The sequence below is a fragment of the Letharia columbiana genome (assembly GCF_014066305.1).
Source record: "Letharia columbiana isolate WasteWater2 chromosome Unknown Sc0000027_s0, whole genome shotgun sequence".
NCBI classification, from domain to species: domain Eukaryota; kingdom Fungi; phylum Ascomycota; class Lecanoromycetes; order Lecanorales; family Parmeliaceae; genus Letharia; species Letharia columbiana.
Window position 1 is genome coordinate 600422 of NW_023501069.1, and position 17424 is coordinate 617845.

The window sequence follows — 17424 nt, forward strand, 5'->3', positions numbered from 1 at the left end:
CGCCTTGAGACTTAGATGTACACTGCGAAACACTCTTATTTACTCCTCCTCCCAGGCTCTGCCACTTCTCTTCCTACTGAGCCAATAGGCAAGTGTGTAAAACGACAAACCCTAGAATCTCTCTTCAAGCCAGAAAGATGGCGTGCTCCTCGACGGACCGACACACTGATACTGTTCGAGAAGTATCGTGTTCCGTCCCATGCCTTAATTGAAGCCTTGTTGTACTATCGGCAATGTGCTCATCAATCCTCCTCCTCCCTTCTTCTGTATATATTCCTGCCGTTTGATTCAAACCCTTATGCGCTGTGTCGTTCTTGACACATCAATCGTTCTACTTAACTTAGTGATCTCCGGTTGCGCCGCTATGATCATTGTCTTCATATCTAACGCGGTGCTTGTTGTACAAAGGAGCATGAATGCTAATGGATGAGGCCAAAGGAATATCGTTGCTGGCGCCAAGAGCCCTGGAATGCGCCAGTCCTTCAAAGCTCACATATGTATCACATCAGTGGCTCATTTTCAATAAGTAAGTCCTAGATTCGAGCATGACGGGTAGATTTTCTAAGATGATAAGACTAGTACCTATGGTCAAAAGGTAGTTAGCTGCTCTTCACAACTATCACCATTCCTTCAATCATGAAGAGTATCCAGGAGAGAGAAGCCAGTGAAAATGCTGGTAAGAGACGATAACAGTACTCGTGGCTACCTAACAACGGGAATGCTGTGTGCAATGTGGTTCAGGCAATGGATCAAGTCTACTCGAAGGACGTGTCTATGTTGATTGAATTTTGCTGTCTTTTGCTACGATCATGTATCTCAGCTCACAACTGCAGGAGGCTCAACTTGTGGATAGCATATTACTCTACCATGAAAGAATGTGGGTTCGCCGTGTCGGAATTCAAGCATTAAAGAGGCTAGCACTGCTAGGGTATTAGCTTACACCGCAGATATAATCAGTCGGAGCTAGACCAGTTGAGCATCGCCTTCTTTAACAGTGAAGATCTTTATGCACTTCACTAAATTGGTGATAAAAAGGGAAGGTGACATTCGGCATAGAGCGATTAGAGGCAGTAGACGTTCGCAACGAAAGCGGCCCATTGCTGGCAAGGAAGTCCACAATCTGATCCAGCAAAATAAGCACAGACCCTTGCCGCGTTTGTGAGCTTGAATATCTCGTGCCTTCCGAGTTATTCGAATGGGAGGAAACTCTTAAGGTTGCAACCTACATCTCACGTTATGGACATACTACCAAATGCGCCTTGCGCTCATTGCAAGTTCATCAGTCCTCACAATGGAGAAAACAAATTGGGTAGGATCAGCATCCCTTATAATCGCGTCGATCAATACCCGAACTTTCCTGCACTCGAGGTTTCCTCTCGGAAAGGAATGTGCTTTTTATGGCCTCTTGAGGCATGCTCTACAAGATAAGCACAAAGACGAGAAGATAGCAGAAGCCGAGAGCGATTTCCACCCAGAAATTCGCGCCAAGTGGCCCACATCCGGATGGAATGGCCTGGTGACAGTCGACCGTGCAGTCTTTTCAACCGAAGAAGACTGGACTGAACGTGATCGGAGTCAAGCAACCGACCAGTCTCTCGGTGGTGTTCACACTCTGTCCCTTGGATTCTGGCCGTATCCTCCACGACGCAACGTTAGTAGCCCTGAATCCAAATTTACTTGGGTATGGTCTGCAGTGTACGCGGATTCCGGTAAGTGGGAAAATGGTTTGATGTTGCCTTTGCTCATGGTGTCTAGATTCTGAAGCGTCTCTACGAGGGAACATAAGGCGGAAAAAGCCCCACATGGAGACTCTATCCGACGCCAATGTATTATTGATCTCTAGATGGCTAAGCATTTGCTCGACGCTACATATTGAATGCCGCCACAAGAGTGATACAAGATTACCAACACGCGTCATAGACGTTGGTCCGGCAGACAATTCACAACATCCGCGTCTAATAGTCACTTCAAAGGAGTCAGGAGAATATGTGGCCCTCAGTCACTGCTGGGGATCTTTAATCGCGTTTGATTCGCGCCAGCATGCTCGGACATTGAAAATCAACCCTCAAAGACATGTTAGGTGGGATACCTCTGAACATGTTGCCCCAGAACTTTCAGGTGGAGTTCTCATTGTTCGGAAGCTGCAGTTGCGCTTTCTATGGATTGATGCTTTGTGCATCATTCAAGATGACCCAGCGGACTGGGCAAGGGAAGCTGCGAGAATGAACGATGTCTATGGATTAGCCTATCTGACTATAGCTGCAACTTCCGCTATATCTAGTACTGATGGTTTCCTAAAGCGGTCGCAGGAGACAACCATCAGTATACCCTACCACAAGGACGTTCGCGCCGAACCTGCCGGCCTCCTCTTCCTAGCTTACATGCGAACGGGTGGCGATACAAGGGTCTTGGTTTTCTAACATAGAAACAGTTCGCTGGAATACCAGAGGCTGGACCTTTCAGGACCGCTTCCTATCAAAACGTGTGCTGCATTTTACAGGAAGAAAGTTGTTTTGGGAATGTCGTGTGATTGACGCCTCGGAAGGAAATGAGCCACCCCGTGATCCACGTTACCGGACCTCATGGTTGAAACACGAGGGCTAAGATGAGTCTGGTCTTTCGCTAACAGGGCAACAGAAATCACAAAATTAAATATTTCACACTGGGGTAAGTTTTGGATCTAGACTGACAGATAGCCTCGAAAAAGGCCCCCCCAAAAAAAAAAAACATGTCTGAGCGATGAAAAAGAGTATAAGGGGGGGGGGGGGGGGCTAGTTGCTCGAGCAAACCGCTGGAGCTTCCGAGTCACACTTTGATGTTGATGCGTGATACAGCACAGTTTCCAGGTACGCTGGCACTGATTTTTACATATACGTGGTAAATAGTGACGCCGTCAAGGTACTCTGCTCGTGATCTCAGCCGTGAAACAGACGTGTTGCCGGCCTTGTCTGGTCTCGCTCATGCTTTTAGAGCCGCTCATGGTATGGGGAAATGCACTGATAACAATGATTATCTTGCAGGAATTTGGCGGGATGACCTTTTAAGAGGTCCGCTTTGGAATCCGCACGATAGCAGCCGGGCAAGCAGATACAGTCAGTATATTGCGCCTACGTGGTCATGGGCCTCAATCAATGGGCAGGTCCATTTCCCGTCCGGAGGTTTAGGCATCAAAAGTACCCCAACTTTTGTCAATGCAAGCCTTTGAACCAAAAATGGACGACCACCTGGGAGCGATCGTTGCTCTTGCAAAGGTTCGACGTCCGTGTGAAGTCGTGGAAAAGGCTTACAGCTCGTGGTATCCATGGGATCTACGATTCGAGGGAAGACATATTGCTAATGGTGCATTTGACGTGAACAGTGAAGGTGGCAGGAACACTGTATGGGCAATGGAGTGCATGCTCCAAAAGCACTGGAATTATCGGGACCATCCTACCATGCTCTTGCTGCATAGATCAGGAACTACGCCCGATACATACGAGCGCGTGGGAGTGGCGAGAATAGGAAGAACAATGGCTCGGATTCTTCAATGATTGCGAGCCCCGAGAGAATAGGCAGAGTCGGAAAAGCTTTCTTGACGACTGCGGAACACCATTGGACCACACTTTCTGACCTCGCCTATTCTCCGTATGTGAAGAGTAACATTCATAGCACTCGACAAGACGGGCGCGTGCAATGATGTCATGCCACAATTCGTTTCTTATGTCGACGTCGAAGGTATTATATGAATTGGCGAGAATCACAATCTTCATCAAGTCGAGATATAGCACATCCTCGCATTTGCTGAAAGCAGTCTCCGAAATAAGGATACTTTTACGGTAAACCTCCAGGAACAAGACTCGGTCTGCTTTTGGGGTTGGTGTCTTAGGTGGCATTAGCATGTATCTTTACAGCCGAGCTGCGCTATCATCAAATGCTGTCTTGTCGAATGCCGTCTCGCAGTGTCACGATTTCCAGTAGCATACACCTGAATCCCTGGACGGCCTTGCCATAAGATCAACCTACCGGCCTACCTAAGGTAGGTATACATTTAACCAGATCTGCCCACTGCGCGGGGCCACTGAGACTAGAATAGGACCAGGTCTTTTCTGGGTGATGTGTTCCCTTAATGCTTCTCTAGCATGTATGTAAGGTATCTACCAGTCCATAAACAACTTTGAGTAAGCATATAAGGTACATAGGTACTGTTGTGCCGACCACCGTAGTAGAGATCTGCAGGCTAACCCGAAGGGAATTAGCTTGCCAGAAGAGGCTTAGTGAGCTTGCCAGGTGTGGGTGACTGTGGCAATGTGGCAAGCTGCCTGTCACACTCGAAGCTATCATGCATTCTATACAGCGACGTCGAATCAACCATTGAGAAATGTGGAGTATCATCGAAGCGCTCTCCCGAGGTTCGTTGCGCCATCGAGCACGCCCTTACAACTGACTGGCGCTGTTGAGACTCACAATCTTGTCGTTGCCTATGTGTCTGGCAAACAGGAAATTTTCTCTCGACCTCAGCCTTTCTACTCGTTCATGCCGGAGTCCTAGAGTTCCATTTCCAGTGCTCCTCTGTGCGTCCATTGATCTAGCGGTGGATGCCTTGTCTAACGTGAGTTCGGGTAACTCTGAGGACAATCGTCCCTTCTCAGCGTGAATTCTTACTCAAGATGATTGACCCTGTGACTGCTCTTGGGCTCGCTGGGAATATCGTGGAATTCATCGACTTTTTTTGCAAAGTCCTCCATGACACCAAAAGCCTCTATGGGTCCCGCACTGGTGCATCCGCCGAGAACGATGTCATTGAAGCCATCTCCGTCGATCTTATAAATCTCAATAACGCCTTGGCTGCTCCTTCTGAGCCAGGAGCAATACCAGATTCGATTAGAAGCCTGGCTAGTAACTGTAAAGGTGTTGCTGAAGAAATTCTCGAAATTCTTAACAAGATTAAAGTCCACGGTGATCACGGGAAATGGAAGAGCTTCGTTCAAGCCTTGCGAAGCGTGTGGAAGAAAGAACAGATTGAAGAACTCGTCAAGCGCATGGAGAAATTGCGAAACGAAACGCAATATGGCTTGCAATTAATGCTCAGGTGAGGTCGCTTTTTGCGTATCCGTTTCCAAGAACACAATCCTTGCACCCAGTGCCCTCTATTTAGACTTTTCGATGTGTCTTTATATATATACGTAGAGTCATTGACAATCTCGATGTACAGCGAGGGACAATCGGAAATACAGATGATGTTGGCAAGCCTTGTCGCCGAGAACAAAAGATTAAAGCTAGATGGAATGCAACAGCTAGAGGGCCTAGTAAAGGGCGTCCACGATGCAATCTCTCAACTGCAAGCTGAGACAAAACGTCGTAACGAAACCGCACGAGATGAGCCTAAGGCCGTCCAAAGATTGAGCTCTGGTGATGCCACGGAAATGACACCATCATCACCATCATGGGAAGACATGAAAGGACTGTCGAATAACATTTTCAGCTTGGCCGAGGAGGTCAGATCATCGGCATCCGATAACATGCTTCTCAACAGCCTTTGGTTCGACTACATAAAGCATCGGCAGGCAACTGTCGAGTCCGCCCATGAAGAGACATTCAGATGGGTGCTGGACCCGTCTTCGCCAACAAAGTTCGACGACTGGGTACGATCTCAGACCGGAATATACTGGATCATGGGCAAAGCTGGCTCAGGTAAATCAACATTGATGAAGTTTCTGCTCAACCATACCAAGACAGCAGAATCATTGAAATCATGGGCGGGGACTAAAGAACTCGTCACTGCGAGCTTCTTCTTCTGGAACTCGGGATCTAGTATGCAGAAGTCACAGGAAGGCTTGTTTCGTTCGCTACTGTATGAGATACTGAGTCAGTGTCCAGATCTGACTCGCACCGTTTGCGCTTCCAAAGCAAAGACATTTCGCCCTTTTGTGAGAGAAGTTGAGCCATGGAGTCGGGAAGAACTTTGGCACGCAATAGAGCAGCTTAAAGAACAAAGCGGGGTGAGAGCTAAATTTTGCTTCTTTATTGATGGTCTTGACGAGTATGACGGCGACCCTGATCATATCGTAAGCGTCCTAGAAAGTCTTCGGAGCTGGCCAGATATCAAGCTCTGCATCTCAAGTCGACCCTACAACGAGTTCATAGACGCTTTCGGTCGATCTTCTGATCCACAGTTAACTCTCGAAGATCTCACTCGCGAAGATATCAGAATCTACGTTCGGAATACTCTGGAAGAGAATTTGCGTTTCAGAGCGCTAAAGGCCAGCGACGACCGCAGTCAGGACCTGGTCCATGAGATTGTAGAAAAAGCTCGAGGCGTGTTCCTCTGGGTTATACTGGTGGTCAGATCACTCCTCGCGGGTCTCAGGAATGCCGATAGAATCTACGATTTACAGAAGAGACTCCAGGAATTTCCAGAGACGCTTGAGAAATACTTTGGCCACATGATTACTTCGGTCGAGCCTGTTTACCGAGAGCAGACTGCCCAAGCATTTGAATTTGCCCTCGAAACCGAACGACCACTCCCTTTGATGATGTACTCATTCCTTGATGAGGAAGATCTTGACGCTGTTGCAGCTGCACCCTTCAATCCTCTCACAACTGAAGAAATCTCATCCAGACAAGATGACATGCGCAGGCGGCTGAACGGTCGCTGTAAAGGACTACTGGAAGTGGTTAGCAGCAAAGTCATGAACCTATTGTCCCAGCACATACAGTTATCGGTTCCACGCACCCAAGGTGGAGTTCCACCACCGCACAGTCCGCGACTTTCTGCACACGAAAGACATGCAGAACATGCTTGTTGAGCACCTCAAGGCCGGATTTGAGCCTAAGTTGCGTTTCTGCAAGGCATTGCTTGCTCAACTGAAAGCGCTAGATTATAGCGTACTCAAAGACGACGACTGGCTCCCATACGACCTCCTAGAAGACCTCACACACTACGCCAGTAAGCTTGAGTATGAGAGTCATGTTCCACAGTCCAACCTACTAGATGAGGTAGGCCGATGTGTTTCAAAGCAGGCAGGCCTCTTTAAGTGGAAGAGAGGCGGACTTGACTTCTTGGAGTTCTTAGCCCAGAGAAGGCTCCATCTCTATATCACGGAAATATTGACAACTAGAATAACACTGACGCGGTCAGACAAGAGCATCCTCCTAGGTTCTGTTTTAGAATCTCCGGCGACGAAGTACTTCGCAGCAAGCTACGATCTGAAGATGATAGATATTCTTCTCCAACATGGCGCCAGACCCAACGATAAGTACAAGGACTCTACGGTGTGGGGTAACTTCCTCCGATCTTCCATCAAGGGTCGGTTCGGTGCTACCGACGATGATAATCTACCGGTCATCGAATCCCTACTTTCCCACGGCGCCAACCTACAACAGCGTATCGTAACTGGACAGAAGACCCTGGCCAGGAAGATGACAGGGAGAGCCGCTGATCTGCACGTACGCCAGGATGTTCAAGTTGATGTTGCCCAGTCAGCTCAAAAGATACTGTTGGATCTGTTGGGAGAGGAAAAAACCTCAGAAGTGCTTAAAAAAGCGCGAAAAAATCAAAAGTCCATTCCTTCCAGCTTGCAGTGGTGGTCGGGACGATCCCTTCTTGCATTCATGAAGCGTCTCAAGAGATAAGTGTGAGTCGTTAATACCACTGCCATGTTTGCTGTTGGTGGGTATAATCGTGGCATGGCTGACTGGGTGTCATTCTCCAGGGTACTTCGGCGGCCAACTGAGCCAATAATGTGTGTCGGATGGGTGTAATCGACTGTTAGAATAAATGAAGACGTTGATATCTGGATTTCATGCAAGATTGCCCCGGATTCGTTCACGCACAACATCGAAGCTATCGGGACCCAAATACCAAGTCCCACGTTACCCAACACTGACCACGCTTGTTTCCACCTGCGGTGTCACATGATCTCAACATGAGCATCGTGTAAGACGACGACTTCCACTCATACGAGCGACTTCAGTGTCTAGGGAAATGCAAGGACGAGAGGATCATAGAATTCGTCGATTCAGCTCTCCCTCACTCTCTACACCGACATCTCGGATAAAGAGAGATAAAGATGTGCTGGTAATACAACGCCGAGATTTATACATTACAAGGGACCAAGAGATCTTCATATACTCACCACTGACGACGATTTTCCGGTGCTTCTTAGCCTCTCGTGTAGACAGTGGCTTGTTTAGTCAGCTTGTGTATCATTCGATTTCGTCCCTATGTCTCCCTGCGCACGATTTTCTTCCTCGAAAGTCCGGTCAGACAAAGGATGTCGAGAAATGCAGGATGAATGCGGCGGAGCTCTGTCTTACGGTGGTTGGGATTTTGGGGCCTGTGCTTGAGGAAGATCAAGTTATCACGCTACAGTATTGTCGACTCGGTGTAGACATGAGTTAAGAGGTTATAAGAATGTAGTCTTCACCTGGTGAATTGGTCTATTCTCGTACATGAAGTGATTCATACGGTGAGGACGGAGGAATATCTGTCCCAACGTCACCTCTTTCTCCATCCATCCTTCTCCGAATGCAGCACGCTTTCCCCCTCTTTGATAACGATAGGTATTTATGCAAGATCTCAGCCCTGGAATCTGAACGGCCGGCCTGTGTCTGCAAATTGATTGGAGACTGCGGCTGCGGAATGGGCGGCGCCTGCCAAATCCAGCTCTTCCTCAAAGCCTTGCCATCTAACCCTTCTACCTTCTCGAAAGCAGTCGGATACAGGTTCTCAACAAGCCCGACCCGAACCTTAACCACATTGTACTTCTCGATGCCAGCATTGGCCTTCGCAGCATCCGTATTGAATTTGGGGAATCTGATTGCCGGGACCAGCACAAAGCCGGACATCGGACACAATGACAGACACCTTGCCGTTGGATAGGATGACAACGCCTTGGCAATTACCTTTGAAGTTGGGCAGCGGTGGGACCGCCTTTCCAGCAGTAACCATTGTGCCCTGAATTACCATTCCGAGCCTGCCAAGTCGCTGGGAAGTCCAGCTGCCCCCAAAACCTCAACATCGTCGGAGACTCAAACTAGATAAGAGTTAAGTATTAGTTACCGCTCTAGTAAAATGAGCAGTGGAGACTAAGCTGACGAATCTTTTCAGCGACAAGGGCGTTTCCGCAGGAGTACATAGTCGCCATCTTCTATCTTGAAGCACATTTCAACCTCCCCCTAGTCAACCCTTGGTGAGAACCCAACTTCGTCGTTCACTCTACAGAAAGATTTTGCAAACTCGTGTACCCGGCTCTTCTGCGTCTCAAAAAAGGCTTTGCTGCACTTCAGGGTGATGGTTTTGGGGGTCAGGCTGATGGTACCACCGTCTGGATTGCTCACAAGGTAGCGCTAAAGTCGCGGGTGTCGTAGTGGCATCGTTCCCATCCACTGACGATCCGGGGCCCTTCGAAATTTGATGTTACAGTCAGTCGTCAAGCGCCTCGGTGGAGGCCGCACAAGGTGGCTGTATTGGCTCATCAGTGCGAAGGCAGAATTCCAGGAAACGTAGATGACCACGATCCATTGGTCGGATCTCTCGCCGTACAATTGGCGAACATCGTCCTTCCAATCTAGGCTTGCCGCTTGCATCGTGGGAGCCGCATCACCGTCATTCTCTGACTAATTCTCGTGTGTGTTTGGTCTGGGCATTGTCTCGGACGGTGGTTACCTCGTTCCAGTTCTCCTTGGAGATTCCTGGCCATCTAGATGCCATCTGCGCACCTGGATTCCGCCGTCTTGCGTGGTGTGATTGACTGTATCGACTGTGTCATGTCAAGATACGGTCCCAGGCGGTGAGCAGTAGGAGGATGACAAGCAATGCAAAAGACTAGGAGCAAGAGGTCTGCCATGTTGCTAGTCATCACTTCGAGCTGTGACGGCGTGATGTCCGAGAATTAGTCTCGTATACCTTGTGCTGTCTATCCTGGAAGACATCCATGTTTATATGATTTCGGGAAAGGTTTGGTTGCGAATTAAATAGAAGGGGCCCTATTAAAGGTGTGAATGATGATTTTTCATGGACTACTTCTTATGTTGTGGTTTTTGGGTTGTTCTCAATGTACTCAGGATCGTTATCATCATCTGCATCTGGCAGAGAAAGAAATCCTTGGGTGTGAAAAATGTAGAGCGGTGATAGAGTATTCAAGGTTCGGATGGCTCGTTGACACGATGGAGCTCGACTCCAGCGTCGCTCTCTTGGTCGTGCAGAAGTTAAAGTTTGACAAACTGATCAATGGCAAGATTGTTTGAAGAAGAGCCTTTGAAGAATGACGTGATGTACTTCGGTGATGTCGTCTAGATCTATAGAGTAATATTTCAAATCTGTCTCTGGAAGCTTGAAGAGGGTTACGAAGGTAGCTTCATCGATGAAAATGGATGCAGGCTGCATTAACTAGCTGATACTCCATCATGTTGATGAGATCTTGAATGCTTACCATGGGTCCATAGATGATCGAACAATTGTTATCTGGCAAGACATAGCCATATTCATTCATCGCCTGATAACACAAAGACGGCTGCATAACTGGTATCTAGCTTGGCTGTGCAGTCATCGAATCAGCCATGTCTGTGATAGGTCGTATGAGCTGGCCCTTCTCCCCTCCTCCCTCTTCCCACCTATCATCTCTGGCCGGGCTTACACTTCTGGTACGCCCTGTCGCTCCACGATGACGGTACCGAAGTCTTTATGCTTCGTCACGATACAATACGGATATCGCCGCTTATTGGCTGGAGATAGCTTGCGGCTTGACTCCCAAAAGCGAGTCGAGTCATTCTTTCGCTTTTGCTGTCCAGGCTTATGCTGCGGGCCTAGGAGCAAGTTGTGCGGATAAGCTGCGAAGGATCTTTGATAGCGAGAGCTACGCGAACATAGTCGGCGCAGAAACCATTTTGAATCGTGAGATTTGACTTCGACCTCCTTCCCTTCCCCATCCTCCTCTTCCCATCAACGGCTGTGTCTGGAGCGAGCGCACATACCGCTGCTGGCCTGGGACTTTAGTATTCGGTTCTGATTCAAAGAACTGACGAGGCTGTAGATGTACACGGTCCTATAACGATAACTGTCAGGGACTCAATGGTGTGTGTGATAACTCTTCATTGTAGTGTGAAGAGAATACCATCTATGTAGAACAATTACAAAGTGTGGGTTTCACAGCGGGGTAGAAAGGCCGAAAGGCCTTGGCACGCTAAGCCTAATTGGAAAGCTTGCTTTCTCAATGCTCAAGACTTGAAAACAAGAATGGGTGCTACGCTGAGAGGCTAGTGACCAATCAGATCATCGGATTTCACCATTTTCAGTCTAAAACACACCTTATTTCTTCATTTTCGATCTAAACGCGGGTGCACACGGGTACGTCCAAAAGAGGAAGCTGGAAAAGAACTTCAAAATCCTTAAATCTACCTTTTTTGATTCCTTTTATTTTATCAAAAATATAATAATAAACTAAATACGTAGAGTTATAGAATTATTTATACGCTTTCAAATAACGTAGCGTAGACGAAATTTGATAAAGTATTCGTCTAACTATCGAGCTTGCGAGAAGAGCCTCTCCGGCAGGAGCCCTCGGAGAGCCCCCGGAGGGTCAGGGGGGTTTTAGGGGGTCTCCCCTAAGTATATCAAATAAATCACAACGTCTCGATTCTCAGGGTTAGATCCCTTAAAATCCCTTAAACCCTTCGGAGCTCTTTAAGGGCTCTCCGAGAGCTTGTATCGGAGGGGCTGCCAAAGCAAGCTCGAAATTTGATTGTTTTAGTGATATTTGATTGATTTCGAGCTTGCTTTGGCAGCCCCTCCGATACAAGCTCTCGGAGAGCCCTCTTAAAGAGCCCCCGAGGGGTCCGAGGGGTTTTAGGGGGTCTCCCTGAGAATTAAACAGTCAAAAACCAGTACTCGGCAAGCTTTTCACTACTGGGAAGCCCGCGCCCCAGCACATATTTAGGCCAGAAGACAAGTAAGGTGGTTGAAACCGTGACAATAACCTCGAGCTCTTCGGCTTCAGCCCTCTCGGCTTGGAGTTCGGTGCGCAAAAGTATTGGATATTGTGTGCATTCAATGGTCTCATATCATGTAGAATAGTTATTCATTGTCATGTTCTATGAAGAAGTATGTAGGAAGGATGGAGGTGACTACCTATCTATGGTGTGAAGCCACGCTAAGGCTATTTGCCACCATAAGGCTATTTGCCACCATGAGAAGTAGTCACAACACCTATTTGGAACTTAGTAGTGTGTAGACATGCTGGCCTCCTATTGGCTGATTCCAACACTCCCACACAGTCCAAATTTGGGCTGTTCCTCCTATCCACTCTTCTTGAGTCCAATTTGGTGTACAAATGTAGCAAATTTGTCATTTGTAAGGGCTTTGGTAAGTCCGTCCGCAGCCATGTCGTTGGTGGGTACCCATTCGAATGTGACTGCTCCTGTTTCCACTTGGTCCCGTACGAAATGCCATTGGATGTCAATGTGCTTGGTGCGTGAGTGAAAGCGAGGGTCCTTGGTCAATGCAATGGCCCCCTGATTGTCTGCTTCCAACAAAAAGCCCCCGAGCACCGATGGCGTCTTGCCTCTCCGGTCTCACTCGTCGGAGATCTCCGACCGCACCCTCAAGCTGGTCCCTGACCGTGTCACGTTGTCTTTGGGAGAATGCCTGCTCAGCCGTGCTCCCTGCGGCCAAGGTCCGGTCTTTGAGCGCCTCCTCCTCTCGCCCCGGCCGGTTTTTCGTTGCTCTCTGCCTCTTGCACACACAGGCGTTGTGCCTCCTGCAGCCATGGAGGATGAAGCCGAAGGTAGTGCTTCAGAGTCCACAGCAGATGGTAGTTGTCACTTTCATCTGTGGTGAAGATTGTCACGGCCTCGATGGACTGGGTGCCCTGTTCGGAGATCGACGATGGATATTCCGTGGACGATCCCTAAGAATGCCTGAAACTGCGGGTTGGTCGCGACGAATTTGCATTTGGGCCGTCCGACGGTGACAGCTATTTCAGTCTCAGTAGATAATAGGACGGGGTTCTGGCTCATGAATGTTGACGCCTCAGCCTCTGTTGGTCGTGTCAGCGCGGGCTCGGCCCCCGGGGACAAAGTAGCACTAGAGGAAATACCGTTCTCTGCTTGTTCGCCTTCACGGCTCGCAGTAAGCAATGACGCTTGACAATTCAGCCTGAAGGTCTCGCCCAAGTCCTCAACAGTTGTCAGCACTACAACCAGAGCAAGGCAACGGTGGTGTGTCACGAACAAACCAAAGCCAAGGAAGAAGCGTTCGCGTGGCTTCTTGGTGGGACGGAGGCAGAATCTGAGGTTTCGTCTCCCCGTATGTGCGACGTATATGATATAGATATAGAGAAGATCATGCGAGGACGTGTTAATACATGATAAAGTATAGCAGAGAAGGAGTAATAGTATAAGAGGCCATCGATAGATGAATGGTATGTGAAAGAGAAGAGAAGAACGGAGGTAGGAAATGTAGGGGGTTTAAATACTCCCTAATGCCTAAGGCAAATTCACGGACTTGTAGAATGAATGTTTAATGCACATGCGACTCATTGGGAATGAAGCGTGACCCCAGTGAATCCGGAGAAACGTTTTGCATGAAGCTGGGTTTCATTATGTTCGAGTGATTGACAGACTCTCGAAGTAGTGTTGTCAGGCTCTTGTGAAGACTCTGAGACGACACTGAATTAGGTTAATGTACTGCGAAGTTGCAGGGATGGTGTTTGGCATGTGAAGCCTGTATCGAGCCATGCCGTTCACTATGTACATGCCCTAAGATATCGTGAATGCTACTCGAGTGACAGTTTAAATGCCCATGCTTTCTTACCATACGTACAATGTCCATGCGTCAGTTTCTTTCGTTCAATGCGTCGCTTCACCTAGTCGAGAGTGACACGATGGTCCTATTTTTCCCTTTCCACTCCCATCGAATACGTCTCCTCCATGAATTTCATTAGCACAGGTGGGACGCTCTCATCAGTCGCTCGTATCGTGATGCGGTAGAGCTACTACAATTAGCATTATTCCTCTACTTTTGAGAAAACAGTGTCACTCACCTGAGTATCCCAATTCGGTTCCAGCCTCAGCAGACACCCCAGTTTTCCCACCCCAGTATGCAAGACACTCGCACCGACCACGTTTCTCTCATTTGGATCCACTCCTTTCAGGATTCCCCATCCAAACGCCTCCGCCATTTTTCTCGTCCACTCTGCGTCACCCATCGCCTTTCCTCGCCCACCGCCATCCTTTAGACCGAAGACACGTTGAGCTTCACGCGGCGCACCGCCTATTTGTCGCCATCTTTTGAAAAAATCATCGGCGGATAAGTCGGCTGCGTCCATATATTTGTGCATCACGACAGGCAATTGCAGAGTAAAGGCTTGTAAGGCGCCGGCTAGGTAAGATATGCGTATTGTAGGAGGGAGAGAGAAAACGCCTTTAGCTTCAAACATGACTGTTTGTTGTGCTTGGCCCTCCGGCTGTATCGAATTATCCGGTGCACTTTTCGTATCGATGCGTAGTTGATCTGCTGGGTTAGGATTGTCAAGGGTAGTTGTAAATGAGCCAATGGCGGAAGGAGAGCGATTGGTAAAGTAGAGAATGAGACAGCCCATAGCGCCACGATATTCAGAGCGGAGACCGAGCTGGAATTGAGCGTCTTCATAGAGAATGGATTCGGCAACGAAGAGAAGACGACGGTAGCCCGGTTCCCAGCCGGGAGAGAGGTGGGCCGCCGAAGCGAGGTTGGGAGGAGGTTGGGAGGGGGCTGAGGACATGTCGAGGTCCTCAAGGCCGTGTTTATTGCCATTGGTGGTGCTGCCGTTCGTGCCGTTGGTGGTGGGGGTCGGGGTACCGTTGGGGAGAGCGCCATTCGCTGTGGGCGTGAAGGATCGTTTGAGGCCAGTGGATTGGGTCAGAAGGATTTCTTTGGAGTCGGTGTTTGCGTCTTTGCCACCTACTATCCATGTCCGCTTGTCGCTTGTGCCAGCGTGCTTGCCATGAAGTCGTGAAAGGAGGGCCGATGTACGTTCTGGGAAGGGCGGCATTTCATCGCAAACTGTTCGTAAAAGGTCGTCGGTGGGAAGTGTTGCAAGAGTGAGGTACTCGCAAGCTCTTTGCTGTAACTCCGAGTCTAGCGTATGGCTGTAAGCCCTGAAGACGACCAGTAGTTGCGTTTTAACTTCCGGGAAAAGATTAACGAACTTGACAAAGGAAGAGAGGAGGATAGCTCTTGTGCTTGAGGAGCAACCCTGCATCTTCGTCTGGAGAGCTAAGAATTGTTCGATAGGACTGCAGCCCTTTGTATCTGCGATCAGATGGCCGAATTCCCCTAACAGATAACCTCCAATCTTGACCAGGGTCTCGTGACATTGCTCCGCTTTGACGTAGTTCAGAATGTTTTGCGCCGCATAGACTTGAAGCTCTTCGTTATTGGTGACGATTTGGATCACACGTTGCCATACCTCGTCGCTGACATGATCACCAGCCATTGCGATCAGCCGCAACGAAATGTCCACATACCACTGGATGTTTGTGGCATATTTCTCGGTCAGAATCGCTATCTTGAGTACCATCTCTTCTCGAATAGCAAAGTCTGCGCTTTGTAGATACTTCAGAAGCTCGTTGACTATGGGTTCAGAATTTGAAGGGTCACACATGCTGTAAAGCAGATCGAGACCTTTCCGCCTGACACTAATGTCTCTGTCTCGTAGTGACCCGATAATGATATTCTGATGCCTTTTAATTGGATCCAGTGTCTCAGCTCGAGCAGCAAAGTGGGTCATCGCGTCAAGTCCCAGATACCTGACGTTGGTTTCGCGTGATTGTATGAATTTCCCTAGCCTTGAGGATATCTGCACCATCAGATTGTGTTCTGTGTCTAGATGTATGACGAGGTTGATGGCTTCGAAAAGGACCGCATTTTGCGCATTGTTTTGCTGTACGTTTTTCGGCATGAGCATTGCTTCGTGTAGGATCTGTTGTAGCGACTCTCGTATCAGGCCTCGGACGTAAGTATCCTCTACTCTGGTGTTAGCAATGGCAACCAATGCTTGAAGAATTCAAAGGTGCGAACCTGAGGGCGGATAATACTGCATCAACCGTAACAGCTTCACCTGAATCCACGGGCAAGGCACTTTGTAGTATAGGTAGTCCGGCGCAATGTCGTTGTCCACCACAGTCTTTTTCAGACGTTGTGCTGCCTTGACGTATCCACCTTTATACTGATCCGGCTGATCCTGAGCCAACGCCATTACAAGCGAGGTGACCGAGAGACACACGCCCATATCCGCATCATCCATCAGCGAGATGATCCTCTCCGCCCATTCTTGCTGCACGATGCCTGGGTATTTCCGATACAGCCGTAGTAGTGTTAGAGCCGCTTTCTTCTTGACGAACGATTTCGATGTCCTACTTCCGTCAGCCGTTGCCCCCTTGTTCTCTCATCCCATACGTACGGTGATATCAGCAACATATGTACGTCCCCACTCAAAGCCTCGCCCATCTCCCGCCCGCCGACGTTTGCAATGGCATGCAGCGCCAAACAATTGAACAGCTCATTGTGCCCCAGCAAATCCTTCCTTATACTGTTCACTACCAGATGGAGCAACTCATGCTGTTCATGCAGAAACAGCGTAACGGCCAAATATCCGATCTGCTTCTCGCTGTACTTGTTCGCACTGATCAAATTGACAGCCTCGAGGTGTCCGAAGTCGACATTCCATCCTAGAATGTATATGTACAGCAGTTTGCACACATATTTCTTCTTGTGATACCCGTTCAGATTTCCATCCTTGAACTTTTGCCGGATATTTGCTAGCTCTTTATTAATCCTCTTCTCTTCCAACTCTCTTGCTCTAGCGTTTCTGAGGTCGGCTATGAACTGGACGAGCCCTCGCATAGAGCTGTTGTTTCCTGCTGAGGACCGGCCCAGGAAGCCGGCTGCCGCCGCGCTCGCCAGTTTGAAGGATGCGCCAGCTTCACGGGAGATGTGGTGGGGGGCTTCAGCCGATTGATGAATGCACTGATGACGACCTCACAGAATGACAACACTACTTGCGAGATTGATGTATTGAGTACAGGAGTGTGGTGCGGTCCTCTGCGATCTGGGGGCCCACTTGGCAGCTGCAGGAAGCTGAAGCTCTGCAGGTTTTGAGGGAAAGCAGGTAGCTGGTGACTTGAAGTGAGGTCAGGATGAATGGCTAGGTCATAGGAGCGGAGTGATTGAAGTAGCGGTGCATTGGAAATCAAGACCCGATTGGGGTCGCCGCCAAATGCATTTCGGCTTGGCGTTGATGCCGGTCCGCGGCTAGAGTATTTCTAGTGCCCGCCGTCGATCAATGCAGGGCTTGGCAAGAAAAGTTGCCCGTCTCAATCTCCAGAGCAAGAACCACCAAAGTCTCGACTGTGTAGCCTTACAGGATAAGATCAAAACACGTGCAGGCAGCAAAGCAGCTCTGACAC

At 48.9% G+C, this 17424-nt stretch overlaps 4 protein-coding genes across 4 annotated transcripts; 3 read left to right on the top strand and 1 right to left on the bottom strand.

Moving 5' to 3' along the window:
• Nucleotides 1-1291: 1291 nt before the first annotated feature.
• On the top strand, nucleotides 1292-2420 carry HO173_008093 (uncharacterized protein; the record flags this gene model as incomplete). Its single annotated transcript, XM_037309993.1, has 2 exons — nucleotides 1292-1709; nucleotides 1756-2420. The coding sequence occupies 2 exons, from the start codon at nucleotides 1292-1294 to the stop codon at nucleotides 2418-2420; spliced, it is 1083 nt and encodes a 360-aa protein (XP_037163290.1).
• Nucleotides 2421-4646: 2226 nt separating this feature from the next.
• On the top strand, nucleotides 4647-6785 carry HO173_008094 (uncharacterized protein; the record flags this gene model as incomplete). The annotated part of the gene is made up of 2 exons (XM_037309994.1): nucleotides 4647-5068; nucleotides 5192-6785. The coding sequence occupies 2 exons, from the start codon at nucleotides 4647-4649 to the stop codon at nucleotides 6783-6785; spliced, it is 2016 nt and encodes a 671-aa protein (XP_037163291.1).
• A 406-nt stretch (nucleotides 6786-7191) lies between these two features.
• HO173_008095 (uncharacterized protein) lies at nucleotides 7192-7611 on the top strand (the record flags this gene model as incomplete). Its single annotated transcript, XM_037309995.1, has 1 exon — nucleotides 7192-7611. The coding sequence occupies one exon, from the start codon at nucleotides 7192-7194 to the stop codon at nucleotides 7609-7611; it is 420 nt and encodes a 139-aa protein (XP_037163292.1).
• A 6254-nt stretch (nucleotides 7612-13865) lies between these two features.
• On the bottom strand, nucleotides 13866-17240 carry HO173_008096 (uncharacterized protein; the record flags this gene model as incomplete). Its single annotated transcript, XM_037309996.1, has 6 exons — nucleotides 13866-13967; nucleotides 14019-15982; nucleotides 16037-16371; nucleotides 16419-16938; nucleotides 17001-17137; nucleotides 17215-17240. The coding sequence occupies 6 exons, from the start codon at nucleotides 17238-17240 to the stop codon at nucleotides 13866-13868; spliced, it is 3084 nt and encodes a 1027-aa protein (XP_037163293.1).
• Nucleotides 17241-17424: the final 184 nt, after the last annotated feature.